The 12617-nt window shown below is 46.3% G+C and overlaps 1 protein-coding gene across 3 annotated transcripts in view; it reads left to right on the top strand.

Annotated features, from left to right (window-relative positions):
* Window positions 1-12026, top strand: part of LOC147441022 (GPI transamidase component Gpi16 subunit family protein) — a 29108-nt gene extending 17082 nt beyond the window's left edge. The window contains exons 3-6 of one of the 3 annotated variants that reach the window (XM_086482781.1): window positions 10416-10583; window positions 10691-10716; window positions 10866-10946; window positions 11759-11985. In XM_086482781.1, coding sequence (XP_086338907.1) covers window positions 10416-10583; window positions 10691-10716; window positions 10866-10920 — 249 coding nt within the window. In that variant the 3' untranslated portion in view covers window positions 10921-10946; window positions 11759-11985. Of the gene's footprint in view, window positions 1-10415; window positions 10584-10690; window positions 10717-10765; window positions 10947-11758 lie in introns of all 3 variants that reach the window. The other 2 variants (XR_015184297.1, XM_086482780.1) reach the window with 2 other exon arrangements.
* The last annotated feature ends 591 nt before the right edge of the window (window positions 12027-12617 follow it).

Below are 12617 nucleotides of genomic sequence, written 5' to 3'. Positions count from 1 at the left end.
CTATAACCAGAAAACGTGTCAAATTTAACTTCTTTGCATAAAAGCTACTGTCATCCGAGTCCGAACTAGACGAGTCCTCTGTAGAACTGTCAACCACGGGGCGAGATTTAGACTTTTTTGCCTTTTTCTTGCCCTTTCCGAAGCGTTGCTTTTTGCTTCTCTTTTTGCCTTTTCTGTCTTCTTCGCTTGAGTCAGATGAGCTAGAAGAATTGTCAGAAGAAGAAGAAGAAGAAGAAGAAGAATTGGGTACTCCTTCAAATCGAACACGCTTCTTTTGCTTTCTTGCCTTTTCAAAAGTAGACTGACGACCCAAATAACCCGGGATGTCAGTGCTTTTCTTCTGCTTTTTGTCGTGCTTTTTAGCTTTGTTTTGCGCGTCAAAAAGCTGAGCAATTCGTGCATCAACCACCTCTTCTAGTTCTTTCTCTGTATACCTCTTGGGAGTAGGAGGTTTCTTGAGAGCGGGTTTTTGGGGTGGTTTTGTGCTCTTTTGCCACTGCGTGTGCACTTCCTTGAAAGAAGTCTGGCTCATATATTTTGCCAACGTCGGGTCCTTGGCAAAATTAAGCATCATCTTTGTTGCATCGCCGATCAATTGACGACGCTCCATCTCCTGACGCTCCGCCTGAGTAGGCCGAGGCGAGCCGTACTCCTTGCCTGAATCTTCGTTGTGATCCCTTCCCGCATCTCCGGATGCAGAGGGAGTCGACTGGTCATTGCCTGAAGCTATAGGTGTTGCGAAAAAAAATAGGGATCGGATTTCCCTTAGAAGAGAAATCGGCTGTGCTCTGATACCATTGTAACAGACTTGGACACTCCAAGTCAAGAAACCACGACACCACAAATAATCACTTCAAATAATTCACAGTTCACAATTGATTCGACACTGGCCCGGCGGAGTTCCGTGCCTAGAGATATTGGCCTCAAAGACTGGTGCCCCTTTCGGTATTTCTTTTTGTATTAATCTGTGTTCAAAGTACAAGCGCGCTCACACTCAGACTCTGCATCCAGATGCTCCGAGTTACGAGGCCTTGCCTGCTTATTTAAAGAGTACAAGGGATGCCAAAAGCAGAGCCCCAAAAGCTTCTCATAAAAAGCTGTCCATAAAAAACTGCCCTTAAAGCAACTTTCAATTTTTACCTCTTACAAGCCCTCTTATGGTGGTTAAAGCAAGGCTTAAAAAAAAATTTGCGTAAACAAAGCAATCCCAAAAGCTTCCAAAGCTGAGCGCTGCCGCAAATCTGCTGCCACGTGATCAGCTTCCTTGAAGTGCGCTGCCACGTGTCACTGCTGCAGCCACGTCATCGTTGTGCTGAATCTGCCACGCCAGCATTTGGCCAAGGGAGGGTGTCTGTGAGCGAGCACTGGGCAGCCACGTCATCATTTTGTGACATACTTGCGGTTTTGCTTCTGGCTGCCGGCGCTGGCCTCTACAGACCTTGTCTTCACGAGAACCCCCTCCTCTTCCATCTGCGTTTTCAGCAAGTGCAGGACAACAGTGTTTTTTGCACCAGCAGCAGAAGAAGACACCTGCGTTTTGGGCAGGGTTGAATTTTCAGGCTGGGAGCCATCTGTGTTTTCAGCCAGCAGCCTTCAGCTCTGCGTTTTTGGAAAGCATCAGCTGCCCTTGCGTTTTCAGGTTAGGGCATCAGTGTTTTCGGTACAAGAGGGGGAGCGCTTCACACCCACTTGGATCTTGCCTTTCAAAACCGGTCTTGCATCTTGTGCATTGCCGGCGAGATTCCTCTTCATCTGCTCCAGATTTCAGCCATCTGTTTTCAGCCCACCTGGGGTTGTGCCAGGGATTCACCACCCTCCCTAGACCCTCTACACCGCTCTGGACCCTGCCGTGAGCACACTGAAAATTGCTGGACAGCAGCGTTTTCATCCCCTCGCAGTTGCGTTTTTGGGTGGACAGCAGCCACATGGCTTGTGTTTTTCATAAAGGATGAAGTTACCTCCTGCCAGGACACCATCCAGTGGTGGTCCATGTGGTCTCTCAGTGACTATTGCAGTACACAGTATCTTCGACATCGGCTTGATCATCTACGGGCGTATGATCCTTGGGAGATCCATTCATTCCAACCATCATTCGGCAGTTGTGCACTCCTGAGGGGGTGGTAACTTGTGGTTTGCTGTGGACACACCTATGCACTCATCAGAGTTCACACGAGATATGGCCATGCTCATGGCATATGGGATCACAACATTCTTAGAGAAGACACCTCCATCTTGGGTGGACCTCGGCACGTCAGATCACTTGCTTACACAGGAGCATCTACATGGACTTAGGGAGAGGATCTTGGATCTCTTCTTGGACAGGTAATCTACAGGCTGGAGTGGGAGTTCACGTACCACTTGACCTCGGCACGTCAGATCACTTGCTTACACAGGAGCATCTACATGGACTTAGGGAGAGGATCTTGGATCTCTTCTTGGACAGGTAATCTACAGGCTGGAGTGGGAGTTTACCTGCGAGATGCGGGAGATCAGGCATCCCGCGACTACATCCAGAGTCACCCGGAGCTTGGCTTGGATGGTAGTGCAGTTGCTCTTCTACACTCTTGATCATTTGGATTGCTACCTTCAGAGTTGCTTACACTCACCCTTGGTAGCCTTACAATAGACTTATCTCCCGACTTGGGCAGTAGGCCACTCCCAGCTCATTCACATTGAGAGCCACACCGAGTCGCGGTTTGGTGGCGTTGTTGGCACAGATTTTGTTTTTGGTTGACCCCAGAGGATTGGAGGCAGGAGATACAGGCAAGACGGCGTAGACAAATTGGTCTGCACTTTCCTCTTCTCAGACGATCGTCATAGCGTAGACTGCTTAGTCTGGCTTTCCTACTTCTATAGGATGTTCATGGTGCAGACAGCTTGGCTTGACCACACTTCTTCTCAGAGGTCCTTCACAGTGCAGATTGTGAGATTACACTACCTACTGACAAGACACCATCCGGTTGTGGTTCATGCGGTCTCTCAGTGACTGCTGCAGCTTATGGTAGCTTCTATAGTGCAGACTGCTTAGTCTGGCTTTCCTTGTTTAGAAGGACGTTTACGATGCAAATTTCTACATCTGGCCTTTTTGGAGTTTTACACAGCTTCACCACTTGGTCACATTGGGTTACAAGTTCATGCATTGACTGGCTTCCGGTCATGCGCATGACGGTTCCTGAGCTTCCCCTTTTTTTCCAGACGGTTTGACTACAGACACCACAGATCCTATTGGGCAAGACACTTGTAGGTCTATTGGCACTTCTTTCACGACAAGTTATGTTCACACTCAGCTCGGGACCTCAACATAGTGTCTTCACTCTGTATCGGCGGAGTACAGCAGTTCGCTACACTGCTCGTGACGGCACTGTGCCATGGAGATCTCCCGGCGATCGGGACACCCCAGACTGTCGTTACACTTGTGGAGTAGGGGGTGTTAGATTTACACCACTCTGCTGCTTCACAGGTCTAGGGCATGCATGCACGGCTAGTGTGCCTGCGGGCTGGCCACCCTTTGCATATGCATATAGCTTCTGGGCCGGCCGCCTTACCTTGCCCGGCTGCTCGAGTTCTAGTCCGGCCGCCCACCCACTATGGGCGCCCTACTTTATTTTCCTTATGCTGGGTCATGGGACCATTCTTGGCATCGCTCGACCTCCCGTATTGGTAGTCAGTTGTATAGGTCTCTTGCTCTGGTAGTCAATGGGGGGCTGATCGCCCCCTTTCCCCACATCTAGCGTTTGTGTTCTCTCTCTCTCTCTCTCTCTCTCTCTCTCTCTCTCTCTCTCTCGCTTCCTCACCACACTCGTACTTCTTAAGGTCACCCCATGTAAGGTGCAACAGAAGTGAATGTTGAACTTTGCTCAAGATGAGTGCTCCGAACTATGCTCATTTACTTACGGTCTGTTCCTTTAGTGAGAGAGTGCAAGTGGTTACAAACAAAGTGGATAAACTCTGTGAATGGAGGTGCTGAAGCCTGAGAGAGAGAGAGAGAGAGAGAGAGAGAGAGAGAGAGAGAAGAGAATACGACACCAGAATGTTGTCAAACCCTCCTCCGAAGACCCCACTCTCTATGGCGAGAGCGGTCTACTATTGATTGCACAAATCTGGTACAAGATGCTGATGCAAGTTCGTGAGGCTGTGATGCAATGTGTATCTAGGTTGGAGACGGCGGCGACGACGACGGCTGGCTGAAAATTGCTATCTTCGGGCTGTTCAATATGCTGCTGAAAACGCTGGATCAATATGCTGCTGAAAATCGCTGGAACAGGCTGTCTAAAAACGCTAGTGGCAGGTTGTCAAAACGCTGAATCTGCTGGCTGTCAAAAGGCTGATTTGCTTGCTGCCAAAACACTGGTTTGCCTGCTATGGAAATGCTGATCAAGGGCTGATCTGCGATGGGAATGTCTGCTAAAAACACTGGGCTGTATCTGATGGAAAAACGCCGGGCTTCAGGAGTTCTTGCTTGAGAAGTTGATGCCTGCTGCAAGTAATTGCCTGTGCACTTCCTTCTTCTTCTGCCAGAATGCACTAGCGCTAGGTTTCTTATATACAAGCTTCGTTGAATTGCCCTACCTAGTTCCCAACAAAAGTCACTTAAAAATAATAAGTAAAAAATGGTTAAAATAGGGAAAATAGGTTTTCTACACTGTAAAATGCTCCTAATGGAATCTGATGGTAATGCTGATGATCATGCTGTGTGCAACTAGAGGATATGCATCTACTCTAAGTGCCTGGTCATGCACGGTCTGCGAACAGACTCACAAAAGTGCCATAGGCTAAATGAACCCTTGTCATGAAGTAGCTTGTCCACATGCACATAGGGTTAGATGTGCACGTGACATCTCCTCCTTTTTAAAGTGAGGTATTGGTACCGATCTGCATGGCTTCCTTGTAGGCTGCCAACATCTCGGGGTAGTCTTTGAAAAACTCTTCATCAACCCATAGTGCCACACTGCTTCGTGGGTTCCTCGATCCTTGAACTTCAAAAAGTACTGTCTCACTTGCTTCTTTGAACCATGGCGAAACCGATGCAACAACACTTGCTCCGGCTCCATAACTTCTGCTTCATCGATGATCTCGGGCTCTTCTTCTTCCGAAATTGTCCTTTGGAGGTGTTCTGTGAGAGACGACACGCGACACGGAGTGGCGGAATTCTACCCGAGAGAGTATTGGCCCCAAACCTTGGTATCCACTCTTGAGATCGACCTTACTGAAGACCTTTGTCCCATTGAGCCTATCAAGGATATACTCAATGCGACGCATCGAAAACTTGTTCTTGACGGTCATCTTGTTCAATGCCCTGTAATCAACACACAAACGAGACGAACCATCTTTCTTGCGGACAAACAAAATAGGAGCAGCAAAAGGACTTACACTAGGACGTATGAATCCTCTAGCCACCAACTCCGTGAGTTGCCGCTCTAATTCTTCTTCTTGTGTCTTGTTCAAACGGTAGGGAGCCTTACTGACAGGCTGTGCCCCCTCCGTAAGCTCTATGCGATGGTCCTCCGGGCGCTCGGGTGGGAGACGGGGTGGAAGATCATCTTGCAAAATAAGATGCTTAAACGTGGCAAACAAGCTGAATACTTGTGTGGAGCTTGAATGCTCTGGGTAACTGGAGCAGCATAAATGAATGCCGCTTGTGCTCCTCGTCGTAATTCACGCTTTACCTGCACATGAGAAATGAGAGGCAAAGAATGCAGACCCTCCTCAGTACGAATGATCATGGGAGAGTCACTCTTGGCATTTAATGTGAGAGTGCTGTTCTCCCAATCAATGAGAGGGTTATGCTCACAAAATCATCTAATGCCCAAAAGCTTGTTGAACTGTAAACAACACATCAAGGCACTCTTGCGTGATGAGAGAGTCCATACCAAGAGCGAAGCCAGACACCTCGAGAGATGTCTGACCAACCTCTAGAGGGCTCTCTCTACAAGAGAGGCACTAATCACATCATGCATACTGCTTGGATCAAACAATTTGACAAAACGTTGACCCTTTACATGACCATAACACTTTATGAGAGACTTGTTAGTGTGTGTGTCAGATATATGAGAAGATTCAGCTTGGTTCATTAAAGTGCTTGTGGTTGCTGTGGGTGCCTTAGGTTCTTTAGGTGGGGTTGTCTTAGGACAAGCCTTCTTAATGCGACCCTTGACGTGACATTGATAACATCTACCTTCCTTAGCATAAATCACTTGTTCTTCAACCGTTATGTATCCTCCTATAATTCCTTGTGCGCCTTTTTCATCCGGGGTTAGCTTAGGTTTTGCATGTGCTTTAGCTTTACCCTTAGATTCATTTTGAGAGTTATTTTCCGAAGGATCAGAGGAAGATGGGCTAGAAGAGTTACCATTCTAATTTCTTACCATCGTTACCGTTCTTACCGTTCTAGGGTTCTGAGAGGTACTTTGAGAAGTCTTGTTTTCCTTAGGCTTTCCCTTATTGTGCTTCATCTCTTGTGCGAGAGCAATCGCTACCGCCTTGTTGAGGTCGATTGGATCGTCGACATCATACTTGATATACTCGTCCAATCCATAAAGAAACGCCTCCTTGCGTTCAGCATCCGATTTGTGTAATTGGGTGCCGAGTTGCAAAACACGATTAGAGAAAGACATAACGGGCATACCATTTTGCTTGAGACCGCGCCAATCGTCTTTCAACCGTGCTAGGTACTGTGGGGGCATAAACCGCGCCTTGAGCTTGTCTTGGAAGTTGGCCCAATTGAAGGAAAGGGGTGTGCCTTCCTCGGCTTCCTCTAGGTGCGTGGTCAACTGTGCCTCTTGCCATGCGTGGTACCAATTAATGGCATCACCGGCAAGGGACATAGCTGTCGTCAAAACCTTGCTATTTCCTGTCTTCTTAGTTGTCGCAAAGTAAGCATTAAATTGATGCAACCAAGAATGAATAATAGTAGCATCCATCTTACCGTCATACTTACTGAAAGTCAACTTCTCGGTGACGGGGTTGTTGGAGTCCGAATCTCGGCTTGCGCCACTTGAGGAACCACCAACATCTTTGGCCGGCTCGGGTTTCAAGGTGATAACCTGTCGGACCAACTCTTGCATGCGTTGGTCTCTGTGCGCCTCATACTCTGTCTCCAAAGCCGCTCGTCTCTCTTCGGCCGCCTCCTTTCTTGCTTCGGCCGCCAAGCGCGCTTGTTCACGCTCACGCTCAATAGCTACCTGTCTTTCTTCGGCCGCCTCTTTTCTTGCTTCGGCCGCCAAGAACGCTTGCTCACGCTCACGCTCAATAGCTGCCTTTCTTTTTGCTTTTCTTTCTTTTCATTCCGCGACCGCCAAGCACGCTTGCTCATGCTCGCGATCCAAGGATGCCTTTCTTTCTTGGCGGTCCCGTTCCATGGAGTCCTGTCTTTCTTGGCGCTCACGCTCCAAGGTCTCATGTCGCGCTTCTTGGTGTAGTATCATGTCCATCATCGATTTGACCAAAGCCTCCATAGGATTTGGTGCAATCCTTGGCGTAGATGGGGAAGAGTGAGGGTCAGAAAAAACTCTTGGTAGGGAAAATTCTTCTTCGCCACTGCCATGCTCATCACCTCCATGCAAAGTATCCATTCCGCTTCGGGTAATGACCATACATTGAAATCTTGGGTTCTTAAGTTCACGAGGAACTTGGGTTCTTGTGGTTCTTGGGTTCTTGAGGGTCTTGAGTTCTTTCTTTAGCTTGCAATATGTGTTAGAGAAGGATCTTCTCTTACCCGAGCTCTTCTCTTTCCCGTGGGCGCACCCTTTGGCGGCCTTGTGCTCACACCAAGGTTGCTTTTTCCCACCTCACGTCGATTGGCCGGCCGCTAAGTGCACGGTCCGCTCTCAATGAGTGAAAAGAGAGACAATGGGAGACTGGACAAGCCCTTCTTTCTTGGGTTTCCTGTCACTCTTCAAAAACACGATTAGGAATTGACACGCCCAAGAGGACTTGGGTTACGTGCGACAACAACAAGCAAAAAAATAAATAAATTCTGTGGTTTTTTCCTTGAGTGATACAAAACACTGCCAAAGCTCTGATTCCAATGTAAGGTGCAACGGAAGTGAATGTTGAACTTTGCTCAAGATGAGTGCTCCGAACTGTGGTCAAGGTTCCTTTTACTTACGGAAGGGAGAGCCTTCCGTTGCTTCAGTGAGAGAGTGCAAGTGGTCACAACAAAGTGGATAAACATTGTGAATGGAGGTGCTGAGACTGAGAGATAGAGAGAGAAGAGAATACGACACCAGAATGTTGTCAAACCCTCCTCCGAAGGCGCCACTCTCTATGGCGAGAGTGGTCTACTATTGATTGCACAAATCTCGTACAAGATGCTGATGCAAGTTCGTGAGGCTACGATGCAATGTGTATCTAAGCTGGAGAGGACGGCGACGACGACGGCTGGCTGAAAATTGCTATCTTCGGGCTGTTCAATATGCTGCTGAAAACGCTGGATCAACTGCTGAATATGCTGCTGAAAATTGCCGGAACAGGCTGTCCAAAAACAACAGGGGCAGGTTGTCAAAACGCTGAATCTGCTGGCTGTCGAAACACTGATCTGCTGGCTGTCAAAACGCTGATTTTCTGGCTGTCAAAACGCTAATTTGCTGGCTGCCAAAACGCTGGTTTGCCTGCTATGGAAATGCTGATCAAGGGCTGATCTGCGACAGGAATGGTTGCTGAAAATGCTGGGCTTTATCTGATGGAAAAACGCCAGGCTTTAGGAGTTCTTGCTTGAGAAGTTGCTAGAGATGCCTGCTGCAAGTAATTGCCTGTGCACTTCTTCTTCTGCCAGAATGCACCAACGCTAGATTTCCTTATATACAAGCTTCGCTGAATTGTCCCATCCTATTCAGTTCCCAACAAAAGTCATTAAATAATAATAAGTGAAAAATGGCTAAAATAGGGAAAATAGGTTTTTTGCACTGTAAAATGCTCCTGATGGAATCTGATGGTAATGTTGATGATCATGCTGTGTGCAACTAGAGGATATGCATCTACTCTAAGTGCCTGGTCATGCACGGTCTGCGAACAACCCACAAAAGTGCCAGAACACTTCCTAAGCTAGGCTAAATGAACCCTTGTCATGAAGTAGCTTGTCCACATGCACATATGGTTAGATGTGCATGTGACACCCCATTCACGAAAGTCTCTGATGAAGAGAAGATGCGCAAATTCGAAGCTGAACTCCAATTGATACTCAAAAAAACTATGAAGTTGTACCCTTGAAATACTCTTCGGATCATGATGTAGCCTGCCTTAGTTGCTCGGAATTTACATCTGAAACTGCTTGTAAACAGGAGTTTAGTGCCTATCATGCTAAGTAGATGACACTCTCTACCCAAACCGACACCTCTTCTCGCAAGTGACCTTCAGATCAATTGAAGGGTCAAGAAAAGAAGCCAGAGGGGACTAAGAAAAGCAGATATTTTACTCCCTCTCAGTTAAAGGTTTACATGGAAGAGGGCAAGTGTTTCGTTTGTGGTGAAGAAGGCCACAGGAAACCGGATTGCCCTCATCTTAAGAAATATTCTCCACCTCCTCCTTCAAACTTAGTCCTCGATGTACATGCTAATACGAGGAAGGAGAGGTAAACGGAAACTTTTAAAGGGATGGGGCAGCCTTGATGTGCAGAGAGTCTTTATTCTTTGATCTAGGCTCGGGAGACAATTTTATCTTGATGGATGCTTTAGAGTCTCTGGATCTCACTCCAACTAGGCGGGGAATCCCAATTAACTTAGGATCAGCCTTTGAGGGGTTGACCACAAGAGGAGTTGATCTGTCTCTGTAGCATTTTTGTCGTGAAGAATGTGTGCGTGTGTTTTTCAGCTTGTTTGTAATCGAGTGAGGAATGGGACAAGATCCATGACGTCAAGATTTCAAGATCATGTGAAGATTTTTTGTGATTGCTTCATTGCAGATCTTTATGTAGATTCTGAGTTTATTTATGGCTTATATTTGGAAGTAAAAATGTTTCATATTTAGTCGATGTCTTTATTGTTGTTCAGTGTTGAAGTTTAGAAGTCAACTCTTTGCCCTTGTTTTTGCGGTGAATATGGTTTAATGTTTGACAATCTTTCTTGCATAACTTTTTTGTTTCCTTTTTGAGAGCAAACTAAATTGCATACTCAATACTCAAGCCAAATTTAATCTTCTTCCTTTTCTAGGTATATGTGTCTCTTGATTGTGCATTCTATGTGAGTGTAATGGCTCTTCTTATAGTCTCTAAATTTAGAACGTTCTGACCTTAATGCTGGAGATAAACTCGTTCCTGTCACAGTATACGTTCGATTGGGTTTCGAATGTACACTGTTAACGTAAAATTTTGTTCACATGATTTGCATGTCTAACCTTAAGAATCTGTATGAACTGGAATCCAGCCTGAGCTGCAGTACAGAAAGATTATGATGAGATGTGATGGTCCATGGTTTTTGCAGGGATTTTTGCGCATTGATGAACATCCTCCTGATGCTAATAGGGGATTTGATCTTCCATCAGCATTGTTGGGCTTTCCTTCTGAACGGAGTGAAAGACATTACTACCATCTTGGCACTGTCAAGGGTTCTGGCCCTGCTCCTGTCTCAGCCTTGCTTCAAGAGCTTCAGGTACCAACAGTAACAGTTTCTATTTCATTGGCGTGGAAAATGTGCGGCTGCTAAGCTTAAGCCACTTTGATCATTTCCCTTTTTTCTTTTTGCTTTTTTTGCCCCAGATACCTTCAAGCTCTATGCATATATGGTATATTTGTTGCCTTGTAATACTAGCAACATGTTTTTTTCTTTGGCAGAAAACAAAAGCTGTGCAAGTGTATACAGAAGTGCTTTTGGTACCTTTAGCTACTCCAGACTTTAGTATGCCATATAATGTCATTACTTTGACATGCACAGTGCTGGCCCTATATTTTGGATCTCTTCTGAATGTTTTGCGTCGCAGGATTGGTGAGGAGGAGAGATTAGCAAGCATGGCAGGTAAAGCTTTATCCATATTCTTGCTATATTTGGTTTATATGTCACTGATTAATATGAAGAAAAATTATCATGACAACTTACAAGAAACGTATGGGCGTTCTACAACATTACTGATGTGCATGTCATGTTGACATTTTGTAGAATTTTTATTTGAGGTTTTTCTTAAAAGAATAAATGACAAACTATACCTCTTTCAAACAAAAAGCTGGTAAAAGAGGAGAGATCTCCTACCTGCCTTATTTGATGTGTTTCTAAAGCAAATTGGGTTCAAAATTCAAGCTGGAGAGGACAAGAATCTTCATCATTGGAGACCATCTCAAAATCTGACAGTGCCTCCTTGGCCCTCCAACGGTCTTAGTGTCAGTTCCGGGGGGGGGGGGGGGGGGGGGGGGGCTTGCCTTGGATCTCGTGGCCCCCAGCTACACACCACTAGCCACTTAGCCTATCATATTTTGAGCATGGAGCTGATGGTTGTGTAGTTTTGAGGGTGTGAGTGGGGGTTAAGTATCTTAGCTGGGACTGATGGCAAGGTTGAAGATAGAGTTGTATTCAATCCAAGATGGAGCTGATGCTGTGTGGATTTCTGAATGGATATCAATGATTTTTTAACTAGAGTCTAGCAGTTTGTTTTGAAGGGTCACTTGGGCTTTTTCCTGGATTTATCAAGGCGAAGAGGCTTTTTTTTAATTGGTTCATGCACGAATATCAGCACCACTAGTTGTATTTTTGTCACTAGTTGCATTGTTGTTTTCCTGCCTTTTCCAAGAGATTGTGAACCTGTTGAACGTATGCTTTTGGGCTTTTCTTTGCAGGGGATCCTGCTCCAAGCAAGCTCGAACGGCTGCTTTCCAGGCTTCTGGGGAGATTTGGGGTTACATCTACTGCAAAAATTGCCAAGGTCCTGAAGGTTGTACTTGTTGTTGCCATAGGTGCTACGTTAAACCACTACGTAAGCAACTCTTAGTGTACAGGGTTAAGTTTATTAACAGATTGGTACTCATTTTATAGAAGGGTGATCAGCCTTTCACCCCTTGTGAAACATTGCCTGGATTAAGAACCTTGGTACACTTTTACCGGAGAGCCCCACAGTTTTTATGATTCCTTCGTTTTGAGAGCACATTTTTTGACACCTCTCTCTCTCTCTCTCTCTCTCTCTCTCTCTCTCTCTCTCGCGCGCGCGCGTTCCTACGACGTTAAAAACTTCTCATGTGTGTGTGTGTGTGCATCCGTGTGTGTGCATGTGTGTGGGAAATCAGAATAACCTTTCTATCACCTGAGTGTGGTAGATTGGTTATCTCTCTCTCTCTCTCTCTCTCTCTCTCTCTCTCTCTCTGACAGGCAGGTTTCAGGAGGGGTTTCTCCACTCTTGACCATATTCTGACACTCAGAGCTATCATTGAGGAGGGCAGGTCACATGGGAGACGGATTTATTGTAGCTTTGTGGATTTCCGCAAAGCATTTGACATGGTACCGAGAGCTCGACTGATGCGCAGACTGCAGGAGATGGGGGTGCCCACAGTGTTGATTTGGGGGATTATGGCTTTATACAGATCAGTGATGGGACATGTACGCACCCCAGAGGGGATATCTGACTTAGTTCACTCCACTATCGGGGTGAAACAGGGTTGCCCATTGTCTCCTACTCTATTTGGTATGTATGTTGATGAGGTG

This window comes from Adiantum capillus-veneris, chromosome 15 (genome assembly GCF_014529385.1).
Source record: "Adiantum capillus-veneris isolate H3 chromosome 15, ASM1452938v2, whole genome shotgun sequence".
Taxonomy (NCBI): Eukaryota; Viridiplantae; Streptophyta; class Polypodiopsida; order Polypodiales; family Pteridaceae; genus Adiantum; species Adiantum capillus-veneris.
Note: the sequence above shows the minus strand (reverse complement) of the source record. Positions and strands in the feature narration are given on the sequence as shown.